Genomic DNA, 13,399 nt, shown 5'->3' with positions numbered 1-13,399 from the left:
CCATCCAAAAGCTATAATAACTAGATATCAGTTATTAGAACAAATAAGATTCTTTTATAAGAGAATGGCATCATAGTAATCTAGATTTTAAAGATAATGTGAGTTCTCTTTTGTTCTGGTCCTGAGCCCTGAACCTGTATTCTAAAAATATTCTTCAAAGTCATCTTTCCCAAATTCTGAATCATAACTTCAAAACTAAACAGTGGGTCACAGTGCCTATTGATGAGGTCATACAAAATTCCAAATGTACGAAGACACACTTTTGCCAGAAACTTGCCCGTGCTCAAGACAGGTGGGGAAAAAGAGTGAGAGGCAGCCAAATGAACTCTACCGTCCGCCAGCTCCGCGTTCCTTCGCACGTGCCTCTGCAGGATCCCTCATGGGAAAGTCTCACAAATGTCCATAAACGGAAGGAAAGCCGGAGAATGCAAGGAGAGCAAGGTCGTAGGTTGTTCCGACTGCTCCTTAACGACCTGCCTGGCAGGGACCGGCTACCCTGCTCCTACCCGCAGCCCCATGTGAAGCAGGCACCATCCACCCGTGCCTCCCCGTGCTTGCTAGCAGTGAACGTTCTCGAAGACACTCTCCTCTCTTATCCTGAATCCTCGTTCCCACTGCAGAGACACTGCGCCTTCCATAGGTTCTCCAAGGTCCTCAGTGAGCTCTGCCCGCACTGCCTACCATCCACACCCTGCGCCATCCCCTTCTTCCTGGCCAGCCCCTTCTGCCTTTCACACGGGCTCCCACAAACTGTCCTAAGTGATTTTGCCTGGTAAAAAGATTCACAAGACCTGACGACTAGAAGCCCATGCAGTCTTCCTTGGAGCTTTGACTGTCCACCAGTTAAACTCCCTCTCCGAGGAGTTGCAGTGGCCCCCAGCTGCCCCCACCGACATACACACTCCAGGACCCAGCCTAGGGGGCTGTCCCCTGAGCAACCTAAGCTTGTAATCCCCCACCTCGGGCTTTGCATTCTAAGAGCTCAAGGACATCTCCTAATTCTCACTAGCCCTACGGCACCAGAGCGAGGTGTGCACAGACATGAAAGCCAGGATGCAGAATACGGTCCATATGCAGAACATTAATTTTTAAACCAGTATCATTTTAGAGAGTTAGAAAGTAACAGACTGAGATAAAAGTGATCGTGGAAATTTTTAAAAACTACTTATTTTAAGAAATGCAAAACTTTCTATCAACTTTGTTATTTTTCAAGTCAGTATTTCTTTTTTTTTTTCAAATTAGCTGCAGTGCTTTTAAGCCTTAAAGAAATATTTGATATATACAACATTGCCCTGAGCTGAATGGCGGGGTTGGAGTTGACTAGCCGGGGAAGGCTATAGGACAGAGAAATATGGGGGCGGGGGTGAGCGGGGGAAGGTCATAGGACAGAGAAACATGGAGAACAAATTACATAACTGTACCTCCCTGGAAAATGCTCATTCTACTTTTTAAAAAAGTTTGTTACCATAAGTAGTGTCTGTGTATTGGCAATTGTTCTGCTGATTAGATGAATGTAATAAATCATACCTTCTTACCTTCTTGTAAAATCACCTGCATTAGGACTAAAGGCCATAGTCCCCTAAGAGGGGAAAGGCTTTTCTCTAAGAAAGAAGTTAGGAGTTCTTGAAAGGAATGATGATCCACTTCCTCAGTAAAAAATGTATTGAGGAAGCCAGGCACGGTGGCTCATGCCTGTAATCCCAGCACTTTGGGAGGCCGAGGTGGGCGGATCACCTGAGGACAGGAGTTTGAGACCAGCCTGGCCAACATGGCAAAACCCCGTCTCTACTAAAAATACAAAAATTAGCCAGGTGTGCTGGCAGGCACCTGTAACCCCAGCTACTCGGGAGGCTGAGGCAGGAGAATCACTTGAACCTGGGAGGCGGAGGTTGCAGTGAGCCAAAACTGCGCCACTGCACTCCAGCCTGGGTGACAGAGCAAGACTCTGTCTCAAAAAAAAAAGTAATGACATCATCTAGTCAAGGGTCATATGCAGGTAAATTTCAACTCCTTTTATTTTTATTGTTATTTTTCAGGCCAAATTTGAGTCCCTCTTTAGGACGTATGACAAGGATATCACCTTTCAGTATTTTAAGAGCTTCAAACGAGTCAGAATAAACTTTAGCAACCCCTTCTCCGCAGCAGATGCCAGGCTCCAGCTGCATAAGACTGAGTTTCTGGGAAAGGAAATGAAGTTATATTTTGCTCAGGTGAGTTGGGTTCATTGCTGTGCATGCTTCTCCCTCCTCCCTCCTTCCCTTTTGTAAAGCAGCTTATACGTTGCTTATGTTATATGCTGACCAGAAACTCTAAGACTTCATCTTGAGAAAGGCAAAATTCCTACTCTGAATGTTCAGCGTCCCACTTGTTTTAAGAAGATATCAAGGTGCATTTGAAAGCAACCTCAGACATCGCCCCTGACCTTCCTGGGTTGATAATGATGGGGGAAAGAAAGCCTTCCCTGTTCACTGGGGAGCTTGCAGGGTGCAGTGGGGTGGGCGTGGCTACGCAAACACCCTAAGATTTGCACAGCAGGTTTCCATGAATTTGCTTGAGGGTTGGAGCTAACGACCCACTCTAGACTGAGCAGACCAGAGTGGTTCCCAGTTCATGTGGTGCTGGGGGCACTCAGCAGAGAAAGAGGAGTTTGCAGAAGATGCCTGCAAATCACCCCAGGACTGCTAGGTCCGGCTTGAAAGAAAAATAGGGGATAACGAAGCTGGGCGCAGATGCTAAGAAACCCTCCGTTTGGCAGGGTTCCCAGCCCCAGGGCACCCACGGCAGAGACGGAGGTAGCTGGGGTTGGGCTTGCCTCTTCTCCTGCCCACTACCCTCCTCTGGGGAACTTAGGACAGGTGACCCACCTTCAAGGCAGCTCCCAGAGTTCCATTTGATGTCCTTAGGGGCTGGCAGATTGTCAGGGAAGAAGAAAGGAGCTTCTAGAATGCAGCTCCTCAGTAAAGCAAGTCCCCCTCAGGCTCTGAGCACCCCCACAACCCGCCCCCACCCCCCCCACACACATACCTTGCTGGGATGGGAGAGGACCCTGTCTGAAGGCCTCCCACAGTGGGAGGAAGCTCATCTGACTCCACGCCAGAGAGCCGAAGTGTCTTTTCTTCCCCAAAGTGAGAACAGCGAACTTGCTGGGCCCTTCAAGTATAAATAAAGCATTTGGGATCCCCGCCCCACCCCCAGCCTTTCTGCCCTGGGAGGCACAGGCTGAGCTTTGACCTTGGGTGCCCAGGCCTTCCTCTGTGAGTACACTCCTTTCTGCACGGGATGAGATTTTATGCAAATAATTACTTAGTACTCCTCTGACCTTTTCTGTTTGTAAAACAATGCATATTCGTTGTGAAAACTTGAGGAGGGCAATCTGGAAGTGCAGAGATAACCTACACCGCGCAGCTTGTGATGTAAGAGCTCTCTGGACAGCCCTTTCATCACTGGTCAGCATTTCTAAAACCAAACTAGGATCATAGGTTATTGTTCCTTATTGTTATTTTTTAAAGTCTCCTGGGAAGTGGCTTTTTTTTTATTTTTTATTTTTTCTGGCATCTGATCCAGAGTCCCGGGGAGGGAGGCGCAGGACCGCTGCTGGGTGGGGAACCCTAGGGGCAAGTGGAGTCCTGGCTCCCTGTCCCTGAGAAGCTGTGTCCTCTCAGAACTGTGGCCTAGGCTTTGGACTTTCAGAGCATGCCTCTGTGGTGTGGGGAGCGGGGAGAAATTGATTCCAAGAGCCCTCCTAACCTCAACGACAGTGACTTTAATTTTCCATATATACTAAAGTCACCTCTGCTGATTTTCTGTCCATCTAGATCAAGCGTAATTATTTGCAGTCCCTGTGCCTGTGACTCCCATAGCCCTGGGAGGGGGCTGTCATCCTATCTGCGCCATAACCAGAGTTCAGACATCCTTTTGCCCTCCGCGTTACCGACCATCTTACAGTTGGTCCTGGAATCACACCTGTCCTGATGCCTGGACATTGACCCGCCCATCTTCCGGAAGCTGGCGTTAGGTGCTGTTGCCTCACTGCAGTTCTTCCCTGGCAACAACTGACCTGTGCTTATTTTCTCTCCTCAGACCTTACACATAGGAAGCTCACACCTGGCTCCGCCAAATCCAGACAAGCAGTTTCTGATCTCCCCTCCTGCCTCTCCGCCGGTGGGGTGGAAACAAGTGGAAGATGCGACCCCAGTCATAAACTATGATCTCTTATATGCCATCTCCAAGCTGGGGCCAGGTGAGCAGGGCCCTCGGGTGGGAGGGAGGCAGGGGGAGACACAGCTGCTGCCCTGCACCAGGAAGCAGTACCCCACTACCCCCGTAGCTCTCGTGAGCCCATGCCGGCGTGTTTTGTGAGCTTCTCTGTATTCTTCTGCACCACCGTCCCTTGTGCTGGGAGCATGCCTGCCTCTTGGCACCACCTGCAGTGTTAGAGAGACTGCGGCTGATCGTGGGGACCCTGCATCACGCCCCTCCACCCCCTGCAGTGTCCCAGGAATCCGTTCCTGTGTCCACTGAGCACAGCCTGCATGGGAGGCCTGAGTCCCAGCCCCAGGTTCTGTTGCTCCGGATAGGGATGAGCGATTGGACTTTGGAAAGGGAAAATCAATGCCCCACTTTAAGTAATGTTATTTTTAATCAAGGTAAATTCACCCTTTCCTGTGATTCTCACCTGGCCTTCTTAAAGGAAAAGGGAAGGAGAACCATAGGCCATGGTGAGGGAAGGGCCACAGTCGGGCTGCCCTACCCCAGGGCCCGTGGGCTGGTCCCCTACAGAGCTTGCCAAAGAAAGAGGAAGTTCCTGTCTTCTGGAGGGACAAAAGTGTGAGCACTGCAGGGAGGGGGTAGGTTCCTCAGGCTCTTTGTCCAAAATATGGGCCTTAACTGGTGGAATTGTGAGCAGTGGATGAGATCATCCAGTGAAAGGCGCTTCAATCAGCGCCTGGCTCACAGTCAGTGTTCAATGCAGGTTTTTTGAAAACCATAAAATGTTGGTGGTTCCTGTCCTGTCCTCTAGGGTTTGGGTGAGGAGGCAGGTGTGAGAGAGAGTCTTCGGGTGAAGAGGTTTGAGCCTTGTCCTGCTCTGTCCATGGAGCAAGTCGAGTAAATGCTGAGACCGTCAGCTCCTTGTTTCTCCTTGACCAGCGATCTGATGTTCCCTTGGGTTGAGGGTTTTGTTTTCTTGGACCATCAGCAGTTTCATATTGAACAGATTACATTTCCGAAAACATTGCCCAAACGGAAATTCCCTCTGTGGGATAAAGCAAGAGTCACATTACTTACTGCTAATTGTGGCGTGAAGGTCAAGATCAGAAATGGCCATTTTGAGGAAGTGTGTGCTCCCCCTACAGCAGCTCCTGGCCCAGGGGCATGAGCATGGCTGAGGGTGTGGAGTCTTCCCCTAGGTTAGGGATGGGAGGAAACAGGTTATCCACTTGCAAAGAGATGTCAACAGTTCCAGAAGCAAATGCTGTTAATAAAAATTCTGCATACTCCAGAATCTAGCACTTCCTTCACCGAGGGCTTATTGGAGAAGGCTTTTTAGGAAATAGATGTAATAAAATCAGTTTGTCCTTGGTTCACCTAACAGTGAGCTTGAGTGAGATTTCATATTTCACCTGTGCTTTCCAATCAACAGGATTGCGGAGATTTTGCAAATTATGGTCCTAAACCCTGAGCTTTCTGGATTTTCGCTGATTAGTAGGTAGATAAGAGACTTGCAAAGAGGTAGATTTGTAAGGGACTCTTAACCAGCATTTCTAGCAATCCGTCTGACCTCCCATGCCTGAATTCTCTCTCTGAGAGCTGAAGCTCCTTTGCCTTTTTCAGTGCAGTTATAATAACATTTCAGTCCCACGTGTGATAGAGAAAAGATCACCACCTTCCTTATAAGTAAAAGTACCTTCCAGGTTTAGAGGAGTAACCAGTGTGGCTGGAGGTAGGAAGCTCTGCTGGGCTGCTCTTGCCTGATGGAAATCAGTCATGTGATGGGCACACAGTGGTTGGTGAGGTGCCTCCTCACTTACCCGAACTGCAAAGAAACCCCAAGCACAGGCTGGGTGTGGCGGCTCACGCCTGTAATCCCAGCACTTTGGAAGGCTGAGGCAGGCGGATCACGAGGTCAGGAGATCAAGACCATCCTGGCCAACATGGTGAAACCTCGTCTCTACTAAAAATACAAAAATTAGCTGAGTATGACAGCATGCGCCTGTAGTCCCGGCTACTTGGGAGGCTGAGGCAGGAGAATCACTTGAACCCGGGAGGCGGAGGTTGCACTGAGCCGAGATCTTGTCACTGCATTCCAGCCTGGGCAAGAGAGCGAGGCTCTGTCTCAAAAAAGAAAAAAAAAAAGAAAGAAAGAAAGAAAAAGAAAAGAAAAGAAAAGAAATCCCCAGCACAAAGCCCCAGAGGAAAACTCGCCATGAGGCCACGCCCTGTGGGGGGAGCAGGTTGAAGCAAACCTCCTGCCCTATTTCAGATCCCTGCCCAGCATGGCACCAATAACAATGCAGCCTCCATTCTTAAACATCTTTCTAGGTGACATGGGCTGGACAAGCATGTGGTGAGCCGGGTTCTCATTGCCTCGGGCACTCACTCATGCTGTTTGCTCCATGAAGTCAATACCTTTAACGTCTCCTTTACTGAGGAGGGAACTGAGGTGCACAGGGAAGCAGAATAAAGTGCCCATGAGCCCTGGGTACTAAGGAGCCAGGCTCAGAGCTGCGTTCATGAGCACCAGAGATGCACACTCTTCCTGTGGCCAGAGCGGCACCCCAGCGGGAGGCCCCAGCCCCTTCATTCTACACTGCTGGGTTTTTCAGTTGCAGAAAGCTCACCCCACCCTTGCTGGACCAGAGTGGCCTGAACTTGGCCAGCCTGGTAGAACTCAGGCTGACATAGAACAGCGGGGCACTCCTGGTCCCGGGGATTAGAAGTTGTTCTAAGGAAAAGATGCCGAGGTCAAAAACGTTTCCAGAGCACCTGGCTCCGTGCATCCACCCCTGCGTCTGCTGCGGGGCTTCCCGTGGCGCCCTTCCCAGGCATGCACTGTGACCCTCAAATAGGAGCTGCATGAGGGAGGCCCGGGGTTCTGTTTCCAAATGCATTTCTTCATCCATCTTTTTCCTGAACTGAAGTTTCCCACATTCACACTTGAGGAAATGCTGAAAGAAAAGGAGTTCTCTGGGTAGTTTAGACGTCTGGTGGACATGCGAAGTAAAACTAGAAAAAAGCATTCCTTCTATACTTTTCATGTGCCTGGACTCCCAGAATGTTTGACTAAAAACAGAGACATGCACAATGGAAATATCTCTTTTTCTGAATGAGCTAGCAAAGAAATACAAACCCAAAATATGTCTGGCTGTGTCTCTCAGCCCAATCGGATGGACACGAGCAGCTGGCCCAGCAGAGCCCTGAATGCTCTTTGATGTTTGCCTTTTGTCTCCCAAGGACTTCTCTGAGTGACCCTGCAATTATTTTCTCTCCTTAGGGGAAAAGTATGAATTGCACGCAGCGACTGACACCACTCCCAGCGTGGTGGTCCACGTATGTGAGAGTGATCAAGAGAAGGAGGAAGAAGAGGAAATGGAAAGAATGAAGAGACCCAAGCCAAAAATTATCCAGACCAGGAGGCCAGAGTACACGCCGATCCACCTCAGCTGAACTGGCACACGACGAGGACGCATTCCAAATCTACTCACGGGAGGAATCTTTTACTGTGGAGGTGGCTGGTCACGACTTCTTCGGAGGTGGCAGCCGAGATCGGTGTGGCAGAAATCCCAGTTCATGTTGCTCAGAAGAGAAACAAGGCCGTGTCCCCTTGTTCTAATGCTGCACACCAGTTACTGTTCATGGCACCCAGGAATGACTTGGGCCAATCACTGAGTTTGTGGTCATCGCACAAGGACATTTGGGAAACCGATAATGATAGTGTTTTGTACTTGTTCTTTTCTGGTAGGTTCTGTCTATGCCAAGGGCAGGTTGATCAGTGAGCTCAGGAGAGAGCTTCCTGTCTCTAAGCGGCCTGCAGGGGCCACTCTCTATTGGTAGGAAGAGGTACCACAGGAAGCTGCCTAGTGCAGAGAGGTTGTGAAAACAGCAGCAATTCAATGTGGAAATTGTAGCGTTTCCTTTCTTCCCTCATGTTCTCATGTGTGTGCATGTATATTACTGATTTTCGAGACTAACCTTTGTTCGTATATAAAGTTACACCATTGTTGTTTTACATCATTTGGGAAGCCCGGAAAGCGTTTGGAAAACGTATCATATCACCTTTCCCAGATTCTCGGATTCTCGACTCTTTGCAACAGCACTCGCTTGCGGAACTCTTCCTGGAATACATTCACTCGGCATCCTCAACCGTGCAACGTGTAACTTGTGCTTTTGCAAAAGAAGTTGATCTGAAATTCCTCTGTAGAATTTAGCTTATACAATTCAGAGAATAGCAGTTTCACTGCCAACTTTTAGTGGGTGAGAAATTTTAGTTTAGGTGTTTGGGGTCGGACCTCAGTTTCTGTTGTTTCTTTTATGTGGTGGTTTCTATACATGAATCATAGCCAAAAACTTTTTTGGAAACTGTTGGTTGGGATAGTTGGTTCTTTTACCCCACTAAGACATCAAGATACACTTGTAAATAAAGCTGATAGCATATATTCATACCTGTTGTACACTTGGGTGAAAAGTATGGCAGTGGGAGACTAAGATGTATTAACCTACCTGTGAATCGTATGTTGTAGAAAAAGCTGTTCCCATGTCTAACAGGACTTGAATTCAAAGCATGTCAAGTGGATAGTAGATCTGTGGCGATATGAGAGGGATGCAGTGCCTTTCCCCATTAATTCCTGATGGAATTGTTATACTAGGTTAACATTTGTAATTTTTTTCTAGTTGTAATGTGTATGTCTGGTAAATAGGTATTATATTTTGGCCTTACAATACCATAACAAAGTTTGCCATTTTGAAATACCTAATGCCAAGTAACAATGCATGCTTTGGAAACTTGGAAGATGGTTTTATTCTTTGAGAAGCAAATATGTTTGCATTAAATGCTTTGATTGTTCATATCAAGAAACTGATTGAGCATTCTCAAACCCTGTTTACAGTACTTGGTAAGAAGGAGCCGGTTTGGGAGAGACCATTGCATCGCTGTCCAAGTGTTTCTCGTTAAGTGCTTTTAAACTGGAGAGGCTAACCTCAAAATATTTTTTTTAACTGCATTCTATAATAAATGGGCACAGTATGCTCCTTACAGAAAAGTTGTCATTTTATTTCTAGAATAAATCTGTGAACCTTCTAAATTCTGCAGTTTAAAAGGCTTTTAAACCTTTTTAAACATTTTAAATTCAGGAGGATTTTGTCAGTTTAAGCTTAGAAACTCCTAATTCTGTGCTGTGGTTCACGGAGGGTCCACCACACTAAGAATGCATCACTTGCAAAAGAAGAAAGTGGATAAAACTGAAATCAGAACTTCGAATATTTCGTTTATACAGGTAGATGCTACTATGATGAAACCCCTGTTCACCAGCACCTCCACAAAACAGCAATGGTTTTGGTCATTTGAAGAGCTTTCTTTTCTATTAGAAAACATGTCCATGGAAGATACTAAGTTATCTTCAGAAGATGCATCTATAAGCCTTCTGTTTAATCTCTGGCAGCTTTTCCCCTGAAACTCTCATTTCAAATGGTGGTGACCTTCCTGGGAAGCCCACAAAGGCCTAAGTAACCCAGTGTTTATTTGCTGAAATCTAGGAAATGACATTAATCCTGATCAACATTAGCATTAGGCTACTTTTTTTTCCCTTTCTTGAGAACCATGATCCTGTCATTTCCAAGAGTATTCGCACATTTTCAAGCCATATATGTTCAAAGTTTAATCGTGCTGGAAAATCCACACTTCAACCAAGTTGGTCAAATCTGATTATTGGACAGATTCAGGCATTGACCCCCCTAAGGACAGGCAGGAAATATTTCCAAATAGAGACTCTCAGCAGGTCCCCTTAAATAAAGGATGGAAAAAGCCAGTGGTCCCACTGCCAGTGAAGCCAATAGACCTTAGAATAGAAAGTACAAGTCAAGGAAAAGGCTCACTCAGGACAGCCTATTTCTTTTGAGTTGTTCTGTGGCAGCCTCAGCTGAAATTGTAAAACCAATAATGCACAAAGTTTCTGGTTCCCAGGCTGATGGACCTGAAAGTCACTGAATCATGAATGTGCCCAGGACCCATGCATTGCTTTGTAGGAGAGGGGTTCAGTAAAATGTGAAACAACCGACATTCAACAGGCAGAGTCATGCAGGATGCACACTTTGCCATTGATTGAAAGTGTTTCTTCAATAGGCCTTGATAGAATGTGTTACTAATCTGATGGGAAACAGCTTAGGGCCATGCAAAAAAAGAAAATCAGCCCCTGGAAATGAGTGGCTAAATCAAAGCGAAGGGCAGTAGAAGGAGGGGAGCCGAGCAATTCACGGAGCTATTCAGACGCAGGCTATAAACATTGATTTGAAGTCAGCAGGCATTTAGGATTTTACATTTCCAGAATATTGTGTGTGAATTACTGCCCACAGGAGATTTGGGTTTTTAGAGAGCTTTAATTTTATGTGAAATGTGCAGAACTCACTACAAAGTAAATCGATTTTCTCATATGTTAAATTGCAGGAGATTAAAAGCACTCTGTGGGCGTGTTATGATCAAAAGTGAACGCGCAGCCGAAGTCTGTCACACTTCACAGTGCCCGCAGAACCCGCGGTAAGTTTGCCTGGGTATCATAGGTACATATCCAGTAACATTCACCCGAAGGTCAGTGGCTCAGGTGGAAGCTGCATACATAATTACCCTAAAAATTATTCAGGAAGAAGGTCCACTATGAGTAACAAGTACTCTTCCCTCCTGCCTCTCTGGCCTCCTGATTCTAAAGTAGAACATGGAGCAGAACATGGAGGAAACTTTTCAAGTATATCACCACTCTTGGCAATCCTTAATTCACATCTGAAATTCTCACTCCGTGACTCACCGAAAGTTACATGGCAATCAGGTAGATGGATTTGCTTCTCACATACCTCATTTTCTTCCACAATCCTTCCCTGCTGTTCATGAAAGGTCATTTCAATCATAGCTATGTTTATGAAAAACAGAAGGAAATTATTCACAAGTGATTGAGGTGCGCTGCCTGCGCCCACTGTTTCTCCTTCTTTCAGGATTCTGATGAGGGACTTGGTGACCCTCTACACAGCGAACGAGTGCCAAGTAGTTGCAGTGGCCACTGCTCAAATCCCTCTTTCAAGAGTGTCAGGGCCCTCCTGGCCGACATTTGTACTCTGGCAGCGCAGAATTTTCAGTGTTTTTAACTTGTTATCTTTTTTCTCTGCCTAGAAAATGATCTCATTGTCCCAGCCCGGCCCTGCTAACCCCACAATGAGGTCCACGAGGTCCTGCTCAACCCTGTTCAAATTCCAGCAGCTACCTCTGTGCCCAGCCACAGAACACGTTTCTAGGGGCTGATTTTCTTTTCTTGAATGGCCCTAAGCTGTTTCTTATCAGATTAGTAATATATTCTATCAAAACCTACTGAAGAAACACTTTCAATCAGTGGCAAAGTGTGCATTCTGCACAATTCTGCCTGTTGAATGTCGGTCATTTCACATTTTACTGAACCCCTCTCCTACAAAACAATGTGTGAGTCCTGGACACATTCATGATGCAGTGACTTTCTAACCCATCAGCCTGGGAACCCAGAAACTTCATGCATTATTGGTTTCACAATAAGCATTACTGAAATGATTGACTCTTTAATATTTCTCCTGGCAGGTGTTCATTAGGAATGTCTCTTCCCCCTGAGAATCGTTGCCAGCTACTCCCACTGGGTCTCCCATCATGCCCCCTTCTTTTCCGTTGTATGGCATATTTTCTTTTTTATCGTAATTGTTAAATTGTTTGTCTTCCCTGTTGAAACATAATTTGGGTGGAAGTGGGATTCCTGGTAGCCAGTGGCTCATAGTAGACATTCAACATGCAAGTGGATTGGATAGACAGAAAGATAGATGGATAGATGGAAAGATGGATGGATGGTTGGATGGATGGATGGATGGATGGATGGATGGATGGATGGATGGATGGATTGGGATTTTGGAGGAAGAGGAGTGAGCAGTCACTGAAAAGAATAGAAAAATAATGAGGCTTGTTCCCTCTCCCTAGTCAGAAGAGCCAGTAAGCAGCTTAGAGCTTTAATCCCACAAATTGTCAGGCAGCTGGTGCAAGAACAGTGAAAGAGAGAGAGAGAGAGAGACCCTGTGGCAGGTTATGGTCATCAGTGAGAAAGAACAAAAACCTTTGTTTTAAAACTCTCCTTAAAACATGATTGGCTAGAGGGTGCAGCACAAAGGAACTTGTCAGGGTGATGGAGACATTCTGTATCTGGATTGAGCAATGCAGGAACCTGGGTAAAGACACAGTCATGGTAACAGCTGTATACATCTGTTGAAAACTCATCAAACTTATAATATTTAGAGAGGTTACATTTTGCTTCATGTAAAGCATGCCTCAATAAAGTGTATTTTATTTTAAAATCAGGATAAACGAAAAAAACATCTATCTTGGATAATGGGCAGGAGTTGGGGAGAAGGTCTTAATTATCATATCCTTTTAAAAACATTTTTCAAGTGTGTAATGCTCTGATGACATTCTTAAGACACAGGAAGGCAAAGCAGTATCCCAAATGAGAGAGTGAGCATTCCAATAAATATTTTCTGTAAGATGCTGATATGTCTATGACCATTTGCTAAATTTAAAAATCAACTTGGACCATATTTACTCCCTTAAAGTCTAATAGATGACTAATTCCTTCTATGTTCAGAACCAATATGTTGCTACTTTAAGAACAGCATACATAGGTGTGGTCAGCCCTCTGTGTCTAAGGCTTCTGCATCTGTGGATTCAACCAACCATGGACTGAAAATATTCCAAAACTTAAATAAAATTAGTGAAACAACAACAAAAATAAAACAAATAAAAAATGCCAGGTAGCATAGCAACTACTTACAAAGCATTTACATAGTATTAGGTGTTAGAAGTAATCAAGAGATTATTTAAATCACCATCTATGATTGGCTGATATGCATAGGTTATATGCAAATACTATGCCACTATATATAAAGGACTCGAACATTCGCAAATTTTGGTATCTCAGGGGATTCTGGAACCAAACCCCATGGATACCAAGGGACAACTGTATATAAAATACTGAAAGAGGCATGGAGAGTGATTTTCAGGCCTCTACCTAAAGCCCTGAATATTAGAAATTTGACCAGTGTTGCCACACACCCAGAGAACAAGATGACCCAACGCCCCAGCCTGGTCATGCCACATGAGCTGAGCAGTGGGTAGGCCACTGAGCCAGTGATA

General features: G+C 45.9%; 1 protein-coding gene across 4 annotated transcripts in view; it reads left to right on the top strand.

Moving 5' to 3' along the window:
* The window catches only part of RCAN1 (regulator of calcineurin 1), a 97,994-nt gene extending 88,737 nt beyond the window's left edge, over positions 1-9,257 (top strand). For 3 of the 4 annotated variants that reach the window (XM_003263898.4, XM_003263902.3, XM_003263897.3), the window contains exons 2-4: positions 2,037-2,210; positions 4,081-4,240; positions 7,493-9,257. In XM_003263898.4, the coding sequence (XP_003263946.2) occupies positions 2,037-2,210; positions 4,081-4,240; positions 7,493-7,665 (507 nt within the window). In that variant the 3' untranslated portion in view covers positions 7,666-9,257. Of the gene's footprint in view, positions 1-84; positions 651-2,036; positions 2,211-4,080; positions 4,241-7,492 lie in introns of those variants that run through there. The other variant, XM_030806048.1, reaches the window with a different exon arrangement.
* The last annotated feature ends 4,142 nt before the right edge of the window (positions 9,258-13,399 follow it).

The sequence above is a fragment of the Nomascus leucogenys genome, chromosome 25 (assembly GCF_006542625.1).
Source record: "Nomascus leucogenys isolate Asia chromosome 25, Asia_NLE_v1, whole genome shotgun sequence".
NCBI classification, from domain to species: domain Eukaryota; kingdom Metazoa; phylum Chordata; class Mammalia; order Primates; family Hylobatidae; genus Nomascus; species Nomascus leucogenys.
Note: the sequence above shows the minus strand (reverse complement) of the source record. Positions and strands in the feature narration are given on the sequence as shown.